Genomic DNA, 14,259 nt, shown 5'->3' with positions numbered 1-14,259 from the left:
AACTGAATGTTGTTGTGTGTTTATATATATAATGTATATATATATATATATTATATATATATATAATAATATAGATATATATATATAGATATATATATTACACACACGCCATTGTTTCAATTATATATGACCTGGGTATTCCAAAAGAACATTTAAATAGATTAGGCTACAGGTCCTTAATAATTTGATGGCATATTTAAATGAACTACAGTACTTATTTAATAAATATCGAAATATTGCCAGAAATACGTACGAAAATGAGTAATTTCAAAGCGCAATATTCTGTCTGTCAGATCCACGTTTTACACGTTTCTTGCGAGGGCTGTTAAACGGGAAGAAGATGAGTGACGTCAGATTTTTTTTTTTTCTTTTTGAGAGATAAATACAGAGAGAGAGTTCACCAGTCTACATAATTCCAGACACACTGAACACAAACACAGAATGGAAACTTTCTCTCTAGTAAATATGCAATAATAGCTTTCAAAAGAATCAGTATAGACCTCTACAACTCGATTCATTCCTTTTAAAACTTACTTTTTTTCGAAGAAGCCACCTGCTATTCAAGGTAAGCATGCATTATTATTATTATTATTATTATTATTATTATTATTATTAAAACCTAAATGGAAATATTAATTTACAAGCAATGCTAGAATATAATGATACTGGTAGGGTTCTGCGAGAATTATGTTTGCGGTGGTTTGCCACTTTGTAAACTTCAATAAAGTTATATGATTATAGCTATTTTGAGTAAAAGGTGAATTCAGACAAATTCAAACGTATGTTTATAAAATGTTAACATCGTTTTAGATCGTTTCTCTACTGGACAACAAGTTTAGCTTGTATTACTGAGATTATAGGCACGTTTAGTTTATACTGTGATTATAGCATGTATAAATAACAGATCATCCTTATATACTTATATTTTACAATTATATATGATATAAATGAAACGCATGATATATTTTATAATATAACTAGAAGAGAATTGGTACCTGCAATATGTATTGTATTTTAGAACGCACAGTACCTGCAGAAATGCATGCAATTGTTAGTGGGAGTAGATGGTTTAATGACTAGCCGTTTATTACGGTTGACATAGCGGTATTTGTGTGTTTGGTGTTTCAGATGCTTCAGAAGTGTGTCGGGTTTCTGTGTATCTCTTTAGTCCTCTGTTCCACCCTTTCTGAGACTTTCGGACGGGTTCTTTCGGTATGTTGCAATTTTCATTTCCACTGTGTCGTATGGATATAGATGCCTTAAAATATCTACTTGAATTATAACATATCAGCAAACCGTATGTAACTGGCACCTAGAACTATCGTCTGTCTAGTTCCTCTATGATGAATCTGATGAGCGCAGTGCTAGTCGATATTGTATACCAATGGCACCAGTATAACGACAACCCAGTGTTGTTTTAACAGAGGAGGGATTTCATCATCAATTGTGTCACTAGAACCTTTCATTTTTTCCGCAGCAACAGTGCAAGGCGACTTGTTACTTTCAATAAGACAGTTTACTGTTTTACAGTTTGTCTAGTCGTTCAACAAATAGACATTGCATACTGAAGAGATGGACAGTATGAAATAGGGTTATATTAAGCAATATTAACGTGTACTCTACATTTTCCCTTCTAGGCAAAAGAAAAGAGGGGCTGGACACTTAATAGTGCGGGCTATCTACTGGGACCGCGTAAGTAAACAGAATTCTCACAGTAAACTAAATAATCTTATATCATAATGGAGCACTGTTTAAAACAGACCAGCATCAACAACAAATATAAGGCATCATCCTTCTCTAAAATAGGAAAATTAACTTGCTATTCATTTCCATACATAGTAGATTGGCTATGCACCATGTGCATACATATACAGTATGTATTGTATACATATAGATATACTTCCCTGATGGAAACCTGAACACAAACACTAGTAATTTGGGGTTATGGGATCCAAACCACTGCAAAATGTATTTGAATTGGTAGTCATTAATTGTTCATGCATTTTACAACTACTGTATTGTAACCTATACTATTAAGCATCTACAAAGTATTTAGAATGATGCCTTGTGTGTGGGTTATTGTCCCAGACTAAACGATGCTCTTATTATTTGACTATCAATGTCTGACAAGGAAGTTTTCTCAGATCATAGAGAACTGGCTCCAGAACTGAGATTGGGCAGTTAAAACACAGTTTATGTTTTCAGTGGCTCAAGCCTGATAAGAACTTGTTGGACAATACAAAAAAAAGTGAAATGAAGACTTACGTAGAGCCGTATTAAGAATGCACTTAAAACTGTGCTTCATTTTTTTCTAAAAGGAAAGCGAAATATGTCATTTTTTTGTTGTAGACCTCTTTTGTTTTTCTGTTGGGGTCACATGAATCATCGCCAGTTGTCAGTTTCTCTAAGACTAGATAATGGCCATCATCCTTTGTTTCAGGTCGTATTGATCAGCTTTTACTGATAAAGGATATGCCCAGTGCAAGGGGGAAAGAAGAGCCACAAGGGAGCTGTAAGATAGTTTCTGCAGGTTATGTAATTCAATTGAGGAATCCCAACATTTTGATAAGGTGCTATCTGTCTTAGGCTACACTTCGTGTCCAGTAATGAGAAATATACAGAACATACTTCAGAGTAACCCAGGTTTTTTTTGTTTTAAATTGGAATCGTTTCAAAAGGTCTTTGTTATGGATTACATACAGACAAAGCTCCCCTGTAAAATGTTAAAGATGCAATCTCCCATACAGTTAAAATGAGGTTACGGTGGTTGTTACCTTAGGAGCTGACATTGAATTTTTCAGCTCTAAATGGTTTTATTACTGAGCTATAACACAGATGGAAGTCAATTGTAACCTCCAACTGCTGCAAGCTGTAGCACAACCATGCTTATTTGGCTCACAGACATATTGATGAGCACGTTTCAAAAGTGTCGCTACAGCTAAAGTGAACCAGACAATCAACAAGGTCTGCTTTCTGATAAAGCGCAATGCACAAACGGCTAAGTTTTGATGGTAAACAGACTATGATGTGTCATATTTAAGTGTAAAATTGAAAATGGGACACTGCAGCTTTAAGAAACTGTATCGCACAATTGTGAAGCTTGGGAATGCTTTTTGTGTTTTGTTTTGTTTTTTTCAGATGTTTGAGAAGTACAGCTTTAATACATTTTATTTTATTAGTTTTCTTTCATTTTTATGTTTTTTCTTTTCTTTTGGTTGTTCTATGTGCTTTTGGTTAGGCTTGCTGTTTTGTTAGCAATATGCTTACTGCATAGGTGTACTGTCTGGTAAGAGAGGGTAACTGTTATGTAGGTGGCTGTATTTTACTTTAAAAAAATATTGAAATGTATTAATTGTTTACAATATAATATTATTAATATAAAACAGCAGTGGCATTTCAAACCACAGTGGAATGGAAAGAGTAGCTTTTACCAAGTTGGAAGCATTCTAAAATCTTTTACACCTTGGTGAAAGTGGCCATGCAAAATGTTATTAGTTTATGGAATGCCCAATATCAGTACCAGCATAGCGTGGCAGCGATATGAAGATGCTTTCTGTGTGCAGTGCTATACACTGATCATTTGTACGATACAAAACACTGCTGCATTTTATTGACAGATGCTGTTGACAATCACAGATCTTTAAGTGATAAGCATGGTCTGCCAGGCAAGCGTGAGCAGCAGATTGACGATGACATTAAATCAGGTATTGTATTACTTATTGTAGATACATGTAATATATTTTCTTGTTTTGTTTTATTTCCCAAGTTGTTACTACACATGGTTTTATGCACTATCCAGTAGAAGCATATAAAGATCACACAGCAGACTCGCTAATCTGATTCTGCTAGTCTGAATTAACCTAGAAATCAGAGCCAAGCTATCATAATTAAATGCATACCGACAGCAGAAACCTAACTTCAATATCATTAATCTATGACGAATGTGTAAAACGTTTACATCCGTCTCTGTATTTGTTAACCAGACTAAGGCATTATAACATGGTACAGAGTAGGATCAGCACCAGTCACTAACCTGAACAAGGTGTGGTCCCAACTGGTTTGAATTAGTGAGTCTACTGTACCTACCTTCAGAGAACACATGTAATGGGAGATTAAACATGAATTAAATATTATGAAAATGTAGATGATATAAAAGTATACATTTAGCACAGGGGGCTACAGCTTGTTTTTCAGTTAAACTATAATACATGTCTATCTACAGCCAGGGTACATACTGTAACATTAATTATCCACCTGTCTTTGATCCACTTGGAGATGCCATGAAAATAATGTTTACCTGGAACACCTGGCACAGTAATAATATATATGAGAATCATACCAGTAATGTAACTGATCTCCTTATTTTCTAGGTGCTCTAAGAATAGCAGATGAAAATGTAATACGGACCGTGATGGACTTTTTGTCCTACTTGCGGCTGAAAGGTAAGTCATGCTACAATACTTGCTTACCTTGTATATGATTAAGGACTTTAAAAGGCCACTTGGAATACTATACAACACATTATGTAAATGGTCTTTCATTTTCTTTAGAAATTGGAGCACTAGATGATCTACCCACATCAGAAGAAGGAACTCAACCATAACCAAAGTGTGCATGGATTCAATAGCCGTGATTCTGGGATGCAGGAACTTCAACATGCTTTAAAGGGAGCTGAGATATTGTCAGCAGCAAAGCCGATCTAGCAGACTTCTGTTGATACTTTTCCTAATATGCCATGTGTTAGTGTTTACGTCTTTCTGTACTACTGTTGAATATCAATGAGGTTTTTTTTTGTTTGAAAAACATCTTACTCAATAAAACTAGATAACTGCACAATGCTACATGTTCTCAAAGATTTCCTTTTGTATTACTTGTTCAACTTTTTTTTTTTTTTTTTTTAGCCTGCATAGTTCAGGGGGTGTGCAGCAGGGGGCTTCCAATCTCCTGTCAATTAGTACCTATACTTGCACCTTTGCTGTCTAGTGTTTCGTTTTCCTTCTCCTCCCCTCCTCCACCTTCTTATACATGCCTTCGCATCGGTCGTCTCTGGGGGGCAAGTGAGTCTCACTTCCCCGTCCTCAGGGCCAGGCATCAGCCTCCCTTTACCTTCAGGGGGGTTCTCACCATGTGAGTCAGAGTGGACCCCCGGCCACACTCTGTTCTTTCGCAGCTCCTGCGCTTATCTTGCCTCACTCAAGGCTCTGTTCCATACTCTGCCTCAATTCGGGACGTGGCTACTCTGTGCTCGAGTCCCATACTAACCTCTATGCCTTGTTCTTATCTCAGGTCCCAGGCAGCGTGAAGTCTCAGTCAATTGGGGGTCTAACGAGTGACCCTTTACAGAAGTCTCAGACGCTGGGTACCTCTCTCTCTCTATCTCCTTTCGTGTCCCGGTCTTCCGGGACCATCTTCCTCCCAAGGGGCAGCTCCCCGAGTCATAACCCTCATATGTGTTTTTGGTTGCTGGGTCCTTCGTCCCTGGGTTGTGTCGGCATCGCCGCCCTCAGTCAGTGACCACTTTCTGTATCCTGTCTTTGGTTGCTGGGTCCTTCGCCCCTGGGTCGTGTCGGCATCGCCGCCCTCAGTCAGCGACCATCCTTCTATCCGGTTTCGGTTGCTCAGTCCTCTGCCTCTGGGATGTGTCGGCATCGCCACCCTCAGTCAGTGACCACCTTCTATCCTAGCTTCCATGTCCAGCTTCGCTGGTCTGCTACTAGAGTGGGCCTCGCCCGCTCTTCTATCTTAGGTCCGGTCCTTCCTAGCCGACACTATGCCCTACTTACCGCTCCCTTCTGCTTCCTCTGCCCTATCCTTACACCCAAAGCTCACGCCCCGTGAACTGTGCTTTATGTCTTTGTAAAAATAAAGGTCAGTAGGCTTTTACAGGATCCTACTAACTCAGCTGCAGCAATGTGACTTGCAAACCTATTTCTATATCTTCACAAAAGGGTCTGCTACCCTCAGTCCTAAGTTAACTGTCCTCTAGTCCTTGTGTCTCAGTTTTGCTCAAATTACTGGTTAGGTTAACTTATTATGCACAAAACTGTGTAAAAAAAAAAAAAAGTCCCAAGAGTTGCAAAATGTGGAAAATAATTTTATTGTTGTGTTTTAATGCATACAAATCCTTCCAATTCCAAACTCCATTTATTGATAAAGTTAATTTGAAAAGACTGTGTTACACAAACAACATCAATACCTAATAAGATCTTAACATATTAACCAAAGTTTCCAAAGTCTAAAAAACGTGGCAGATCAAAGTGCTCTTAATCAAACAAAGAAATATACCTAGTAACATGTAAGCATGTCTCATCTAACAGATTTGCATGTTCTAATGTATTTTGATGGCGTGGGACTCATAAAAGAATCTTCACCAAGGCAGAGTCTTTCCTGTGTAGTCAAGAAATCCCCCATTGTTCTTTTCAGACAAACTGCCAATCACGGAGAGAACTCCATTAATACTCTCTTCCTTACTTAAAAGAGCCTTCAAAACAAACAAACCAAAAATTATAAATAAAAATGCATTTGAAGTTGAAGTTACAAGCTGGATATAAGGCAGTACAGTAATCCATTATGTATCCACCTGTCACATATCTGCCATGATCAACCTCTTCAGCACAGTGTGTGTGTGTGTGTGTGTGTGTGTGTGTGTGTGTGTGTGAGTGAGTGAGAACCAGGATTGGTTACCGCAGAGTGAATAAGCAAGTCAAAACCGCCGAAAGCTGGGCAAGTAGCCCGATTTCATTTATTATTAAAGAAAGAAGATTAGTTCAGAGATTGTAGATCCCACCAAAGTTTTCACACACTGTGTTGTATGTACTCTGTGCATTACCATTGCTGGTGGTGTAACATGAGCTGTTCAGTGTGTTAATATGTAAATAAATCCTGTTCGCCTGTGGAGTGTATCAACTTCAACCTCCTGCCTGTCACTCAGCAGCGAATGCACACACCCACATTAATACCCTGTATCTTTCAAACAAGGGATTTATGGGTGCTCCCTAATAAAAGCTGAAGCTCAACACAATAATTGTGTGATTGTAGTAATTGTTCCAGCTGTGTATTATGGGATTTAAAACAGGATTCATTTATTCACTTTTTTACATATCCACCCTTACTCTGGTCCCTCTGCAGTCGGACAAGCGAAGGACTACTGTAATCAATTTTTAAAACATTTTCAATTTAAAGCCACTGCATAGAGTTATGCATGCATTAGTTATGGTTATTTTAAAAGGAGAACCTTACCAGACACAGGTGGTTCATTATTCATGAGAGGAAAAAAAAGAGGTATGTGTTGCGATCTGTAGGTAAAATGGTTTGTAAATGGCCAGAAAGCACTTACGTCTGGACCCCCCATATCAGTTTGCACCCATCCTGGGTGGACAGCCATGACCAGAATTCCCTCAGGGGTTAAATCAACTGCTAGACATCTTGTCAACATATTCAGGGCTGCCTAGAAAAAACAAGAACGTTAATTTCATACTGTATCTCCCCAGTGTAATGAGGATATTCATACTGCTATACAAACATGACCTACAAGAAAGTTACTAAGATATTTAAGTTTCTAAAGAGTTGTATTTTAAATATTTGCATATCCTAACAAAAATGTGATGAACCAAAATAGAGCAAAATAGAACCAAAGCAGATTTACTTCAAAACATTGGTTTGCTCTCCTTTAAAGTATTAGACATGTAACTAAACAGTAACCAGTGGCACTGGGTGTGCAAAACAAAATCAGCTCTTACATACTTTTGATGTCCTGTATGGGTAGGTTTTAAACTCGCCTCCAGGACCCCAGTTCAGTTCAATGGATCCCAGCAAGGAGGACACATTGATCACTGCGGCTCTGTGAATCCCCATGCCAGTGCCCTGCTTCGCTGCTTTCTTCAACAGGGGCAGAAACGCCTGTCAAAAAGGTTATATAGGAAGGCATTTACTGTATTGTTTTAAAACACTGAAACTGTATTCATAAAGCATGCTTATCAGGTGATGTGGCTAAGCTATAGACATAATAACAATAAAATAACTTTCTTAAGTCCTTAGATTAGCAAAGACAATGCTGCCATTACCTTGGTGATCATAAGGGGAGAAACTGCATTGGTTTCATAATTTTTCATCATCTGTTCTGCCTCAACAGTCTCCAGAGTACCAGATATATTAATTCCAGCGTTGTTGATCAGACAGTTCAGTCCTTCATCGCCCAACAATGACTCGACTTCTTTGGAGGCCTGTTCTATGCTATCTTGATTTATAGCATCTACATGGAAAACATAAGTTTAAATATGGGTCTTCCTCATGTGACACAGAAAATAATAATTTTTGCTAGGAAACCCCTAATTTGCCTGGCAGGCAGTGGCCAATGCTCCATTAGGGTTATAATATTTATTAGCATTACATAAACAAGTTTTCTACTTGACATCAAGTATGAATAGATCTCATAGTGAAAGAATGTTTTTCCATACTAATGAACTTCAAGGCTAAATGCATAATGCATGTCCAGCTTCAGGTAGGTCCCAAGTGCTGTAACTCTTCAAAGTTGTGAAGTCTGTATAAGTTTGACTGTACAGCACAGAAAATATACTTACCAAGAGTCACCACATGAATGCTAGGGTGTTTCTTTGCCAAATCTAGCAGTGCCTAAAGAAAAACACATGTTTATAAAACCTAAAAACATTAACAGTTGGAATACACAGACTTGTATAATTTTTAAACTGCTAAATTAACCTAATGGCACACACTGGCTAAATTAGAAAACAATTGGCACAAAAACAAGCTAGAAAAACAACACCGACAAGTAGCAAAATAAGTTTTTTTTTCTTCATTTTCTAGAATGCATATTCAGTAACTAGCAAAAACTACCATTAAACTAAAGAACGTTCTCAGAAACAAATACTAGGTCCTCACGCATGCCCCTCACTCAAATTATATTCAGAACAGATCACCTGTTGCACATAAAGTGATCTTATAATGTTGTAGCAGTTAAAGTAAATCTAAAGTGGAGAAATTCACAGAGCATCTTCCAACTTAGTAAAATGTAGGACTTGCACATTACGAATATACCTAGGGGGGACACAAAAAAACACAAAAATGTTTCAGACAAAAAAAACTAAAAGCTGAACTTGCTAGAAATAGATTATAACCATAAAACCAACACCATTTTATACTGAAACACCTTGGCAATTTTTGGGTTTACTATTACAAAAGCAGTAACTTGAAAAATATTTAACAGTAAAAATTTGGGCCCAAATGTTCAAACACCTTGTGTGTCGCCAGGGGAGTTGTAGAGATTTGTTTCTGCAAGTCCTTTTTGCGAAAAAAAAAAGTAGTGCTTCTGAGTGTGATTCAAAATAACTGCTGCGCTGGAAAAATAATTGCTTGCGTGGAGGTAGGGTTACAGGCAGGCATGCACACGTTCAACATCACCCCTAAATAAAATGATTTTCCTATAAGCAGTAGTATAATCGGAAGCCAGTTTTCATTTTAATGAAGTAGGCTACAATATTTGATTAAAAACAAAACGTGTTGTTTATTGAAATTAATGTTCAGCTTTCATATTTAACCTTGTTGTGTACTATTCAATCAAACCAAGTAGTGCAGTAGGAATTTGCTTGTATCGTTCAAGATGTTTTTCAAATCAAGTAAACTTATTTAATTTGTGTATAAAAAACGACAATAGAGTCGCAGTCAGTGTCATGTTTATGGCATGTAAATGTTAAAGTAATTAAATGCCCCTGGCAGTAGGGTTGCCACCTGGCCCCACAATTCTGGAACACTGTGAGACAGAACAGGATTTTGAAGTTGCCTTTAAACTGAAGGAAATCAACATGTAAATTGAGCCCTAAAGCTTTGCTAAATTGATTCTGGTGATTAATTATCTTGAGGCAGCAAGACAATACAATAATAGCGTTTAACAAATAAAATAAATAAATAAGTACATCATCCATATTTATTTATTTTATTAATAGTTTTAAATATATATATATATATATATATATATATATATATATATATATATATATATATATATATATATATATATATATATATAAAAAGTTTCTTTATAGTTTCTAATAGTATATCACCTTCTCCCACTGAAATCATTAATACTGAGCAGCTGTTCACTATTCCTGACAGCAGACAGCGTGAACACCGGATCAGTGTTGTTATTTAATTGGGAGAGTCAATGTAAATTAGGGCTATATAACTAATTAATAGGATATAAATAGCATATTTTAAATATTGAGAGCTGAAATATAATTTTGTACAAAATAAAAATAAATATCTTGAATAAACCTACACACGTTTATTCAAGATGCATTTTTTATTTTGTTAGATTTGTATTATCACAATGATTCGGATAATTAAAAAGCAGTATAAATTATGGAACTGCTTTGTGCTCAATTCACGTGTTTACTGCTTTCAGTTTAAGGGCAACTTAAAAACCATGTCCCGTCCCAAAGTGTTGCGGAATTATGCGGCCAGGTGGCAATCCTACCTGGCAGTGAACTGTCTGGATCGATTGCAGCGAAACTGTGATTTAGCAAATTCTGCACCTCTTAGTCCTGATTGCACCGTACCAAAATGCTAATCCTGAAAATTGGTTTAGCTGACCTGAACATGTGGAGGAAGTTTGACCGACTAACTAATAAGCCATTACAAATGCGAATGAAAATTCACAATTTAGTGTAACGACAAACTCGGACATTTAGGTGTACATTACTAGCATTTGTTAAAAAATTAAATAAACTGCATTGAAGATACTGAACCGGCAAAAAAAAAAAAAAAAAGTCATAAATATGAAACGGTATGAAAAAAGCGAATAATTAATATATTAATGATAAAAAAAAAGTTAAAAACGTTTTTATAAGGCGTGATTCAGGCAAACACATTTCAGTAAAAGTACACTTATATTCATAATATAATTGTAGCCTCTACATGTCTTTTTTTCTCCACGTTCGGCACACGGACCATACTTGCATTTAAACGTGGTTACTCTCGGCAGGTCTTTCTTGCCCATCCCCCATTCCACTCCACTTAAAGAAAGTTAGACGCCCATGCAAGGCAGTATACATTTCTCACGCCTGTGTCAACAAGTTCAACACACACACACACACTTAAGAAACTGAAAACACGCTAACCCAAAATAGCTAATTGAAACTAGGTTATCAGAAGATACCATGCCACTTACCATGGCCCTGCTTTTATCTCGGGTTGTAGCAATCACTTTCCTCGGACAGTGGCTGCTATTCACCAGAGTTTCGACCATCTGCAGACCGAGGCCGCGATTAGCTCCGGTAATCATCAATGTGTGGCACTTTTGAAACCCACTGCTCATGTTTACAGTGTTACAAGGGTCTGGTATTGAACGATTTATTTTCTAACCCTAGTTGTTGGATTGTCGAGTACTGTGATTCTGGTATTTATGTTACAGAAAATAGGCGCGGTTACAGTTGTTATACAACTTACAGTATAGGTGGAGTCTGTCTTCGCATGACTGGAAATAGATAATTATTTAATGCGTTCACTAAGTTCAAAGTTGTGCCTCTTTATTTATGCATTTATTTTTGATAATATAAAACTGATTGTGTCTTTGTGCAATACCTGTTGAAAAACCTAACCATTTCCATCCACTATCAGAAACAGAATTGAATTACACAGGCTTCCGCTGCTGCTGCCCGTCATGATGAATGTGCTTGTCAGGTCATGTGAGCATTCAAAATCAGAATATGACGAGAGGTATGTAAAGCATTGCTAAAGGTTTAAACTTCCGAAACCAATTGGATTGCATATTGTTGCAGCCTACATAACCTCTCATATTAATAAGGCTATTATTGCATAGTCCTGAACAATAATGAATTGAAATATATATATTATATATATATATATAATATATATGATGAGGGGGGAAATATATATACATATGCGTAAATACAACATTGTATATTGAAGTATATACTATATATATATATAGTAGGTATGTATGCGGTAACAAAGTTTCAATTATGTATGACCAGGGTATTCCAAAATAGCATTTAATTAGATTAGGCTATAGGTCCTTAATAATTTGATGACATATTTAAATGAACTACAGTACTTATTTAATAAATATCGAAATACTGCCATCAGAAATAAAATGAGTAATTTTAAAGCGCAATATTCTGTCTGTCAGATCCACGTTTTACCCATTTCTTGCGAGGGCTGTTAAATGGGAAGAAGACAGTGAAGAATCTACAGGATGCAGTTATAAAATATCCCAAAAATGTGAACACAAAACAGATTAACGTGTTCATATCGGTCAATTGTATAATGATGCCATTTTAACTCATGACTTCGCTATGTTTCAGTGGATAAAAACTTAATTTAAATTTAAATGATTATAATCTAATTTAAAATTATGACAGAAATACAATTCTGGCTGTAATGTTTAGATCTGCCTCTATTTTATTAATTATAAAAACTGAAGGTTATGTACTAAAGCCGTGAAAGCAAGATAGAGCACAGGTAAGTATTGTGTAAAACGGCAATATTAGTGCAGTGCCAAATTCTGAGGAATGATAGAAAATTAAAGGGAGTGCGATATAATTAAAAAAAATCTCTGACCCGAGCATATATATAAAAATCTGCCCTACCAAGGCTCTGCTGTGAGGAGGAGTCCCTCCCACCTCCTGCTGAAGAGGGGCGTCTTCACAGTAGCATATTGCCATTTTCTTTCGAAATCAGAGGTTAGGTAATAACCTAACGTTCCCTTTCAAGTTGAATGGCAACCATTACCAAATGGGAAGCTGTACCAAAGCTGCAAGCTCCAGATTACTGACAGTACAGCCCCACGGCGATACTATCAGAGCCCTCATGATGCCTAAGGTCATGCTGCCTGCAGCACCCTAGAGCCCATACAGGGCCTCACTCGGTTTGCAACATCAAGGCGGTAAAAACGCACAAATGTCTGACTACCTGTCCATGTAGCAGCATTGCAAAGCTCATCCAAGGGGGTGCCATGAAAGAGAGCCCACAAAGTCACTTGGCCCCTGGTAGAATAAACCGTAATGTCCCCCGACATGGGGGAGTCCATCTGTTCATACACCAAGCGTATGGCATCTGCCACCCAGTGCACTAGACGCTGCTTCGACAGGGCTTGACATCTAGAACGGGACCCAAAACAGACAAACAGCTGGTTGGACTGTCTCCAGGACACTGTCCTATCCAGGTAACAGCGCAGAGCCTGAACCAGGCAAAGCGTGTGCTGTCTACAGTCCTCCTTTGACTCATGCGGGGGAGGTCTGAAAGCTTCCAAAATCACTGGTTGGTTAATATGGAATGAGGAGACCACCTTTGGCAAAAAGAATGGGTTCATTCTTAATGTTACCCGCGAGTCATTTCCAGTGAAAGCCATACATGTTTCACCGATGGACAGCGCATGAAGCTCACTTACTCTTCTGGCAGATGTAATGGCTAATAAAAACGCCACTTTGAGGGAAACAGGGCACAGCCCTGCTGAGGCCATGGGCTCAAATGGTGGATCCGTAAGGACCCCCAGCACCATCTCCAGATCCCACTTAGGGACCATGCTTTTTATCAGAGGACAGAGCCGGAGAAGAAATTGCACTGCCAGGAAGTGTGTCCCAGCTGACACAGAGTCAATTTTATCGAGGCACACTGATATTGCTGCCAAGTAGACTTTCAGGGTAGATGCAGATTTTCCTGCATCAAACAGATGTTATAAGGTTAGAATTGTCTCAATAGGGCAGGTCACAGGATCGTGACCCCCAGCAATGCTCCAGTCTTGGAAAACCTTGCATTTATATGAATACTGGGCTCTAGTGCTAGGCACCCTAGCAGACTACAGTGTCTCTACCATTGCGCCTGGCAAACCACATCTGGATAGACGGCTCCGTTCAATGGCCAGACCCAGAGTTGGAGCTGGGCTGGGTTCTGGTGCCATAATAACCCCTCTGCTTGGCTCAGGAGGTCCTTGTGGAGCGGGAGTTGTCGCGGTTGGCCCAACAACATGTTGGAGAGGAGAGCAAACCAGGGGTGCCTCGGCCATCTGGGTGCAACCAGCAAAACCTGGGCTTTCTCCACCCTGATCCTCTCTAGTGTCAGGGGTAATAGCGGTAACAGAGGGAATGCATCCAAGAGCTCCTGTGGCCAGGGGTGAGATAGTGCGTCTACTCCCAGAGGGCCCCCTTCTCTCTCCATAGAGAACCATAGGGGGCAACGAGGGGACTGGGCTGTGACGAAGAGGTCGACTTGTGCTGTACGAAACCT

The 14,259-nt window shown here is 38.2% G+C and overlaps 2 protein-coding genes across 3 annotated transcripts; one reads left to right on the top strand and one right to left on the bottom strand.

Moving 5' to 3' along the window:
* The first annotated feature begins 403 nt into the window (after window positions 1-403).
* Window positions 404-4,832, top strand: LOC121330361 (galanin peptides-like). 2 transcript variants are annotated; one of them, XM_041276828.1, is made up of 7 exons: window positions 404-565; window positions 1,129-1,212; window positions 1,638-1,692; window positions 2,441-2,512; window positions 3,618-3,704; window positions 4,371-4,442; window positions 4,551-4,832. In XM_041276828.1, the coding sequence occupies exons 2-7, from the start codon at window positions 1,129-1,131 to the stop codon at window positions 4,601-4,603; spliced, it is 423 nt and encodes a 140-aa protein (XP_041132762.1). In that variant the 5' UTR covers window positions 404-565; the 3' UTR covers window positions 4,604-4,832. The 2 variants fall into 2 exon arrangements, with proteins under 2 accessions (XP_041132762.1, XP_041132763.1); XM_041276829.1 differs by lacking the exon at window positions 2,441-2,512 and having other exon boundaries at window positions 405-565.
* Window positions 4,833-6,081: 1,249 nt separating this feature from the next.
* Window positions 6,082-11,667, bottom strand: si:dkey-12e7.4 (uncharacterized protein LOC558132 homolog). The gene is made up of 6 exons (XM_041275084.1): window positions 11,183-11,667; window positions 8,580-8,631; window positions 8,064-8,251; window positions 7,744-7,899; window positions 7,337-7,447; window positions 6,082-6,481 (listed from the first exon to the last, which is right to left on the bottom strand). Exons 1-6 carry the CDS (start codon window positions 11,327-11,329, stop codon window positions 6,368-6,370), a joined length of 768 nt encoding a protein of 255 aa, XP_041131018.1. The 5' UTR covers window positions 11,330-11,667; the 3' UTR covers window positions 6,082-6,367.
* Between the last annotated feature and the right edge of the window lie 2,592 nt (window positions 11,668-14,259).

The sequence above is a fragment of the Polyodon spathula genome, chromosome 17 (genome assembly GCF_017654505.1).
Source record: "Polyodon spathula isolate WHYD16114869_AA chromosome 17, ASM1765450v1, whole genome shotgun sequence".
Lineage (NCBI taxonomy): Eukaryota > Metazoa > Chordata > Actinopteri > Acipenseriformes > Polyodontidae > Polyodon > Polyodon spathula.
The sequence above is the reverse complement of the archived record's forward strand: the minus strand, read 5'-3'. Positions and strand labels throughout refer to the sequence as shown.

What these genes read in the sequence shown, in the direction of transcription:
- LOC121330361 (XM_041276828.1), top strand. Translation starts at nt 1,129, where the DNA reads ATGCTTCAGAAGTGTGTCGGGTTTCTGTGTATCTCTTTAGTCCTCTGT. An exon ending in CTTTCGGACGGGTTCTTTCG is followed by an intron (nt 1,213 to 1,637) that starts GTATGTTGCAAT and finishes TTTCCCTTCTAG; the next exon opens with GCAAAAGAAAAGAGGGGCTG. An exon ending in GGGCTATCTACTGGGACCGC is followed by an intron (nt 1,693 to 2,440) that starts GTAAGTAAACAG and finishes CCTTTGTTTCAG; the next exon opens with GTCGTATTGATCAGCTTTTA.
- si:dkey-12e7.4 (XM_041275084.1), bottom strand. Translation starts at nt 11,329, where the DNA reads ATGAGCAGTGGGTTTCAAAAGTGCCACACATTGATGATTACCGGAGCT. An exon ending in CATTCATGTGGTGACTCTTG is followed by an intron (nt 8,252 to 8,579) that starts GTAAGTATATTT and finishes TTTTCCATGTAG; the next exon opens with ATGCTATAAATCAAGATAGC. An exon ending in ACCCATACAGGACATCAAAA is followed by an intron (nt 7,448 to 7,743) that starts GTATGTAAGAGC and finishes TGTTTTTTCTAG; the next exon opens with GCAGCCCTGAATATGTTGAC.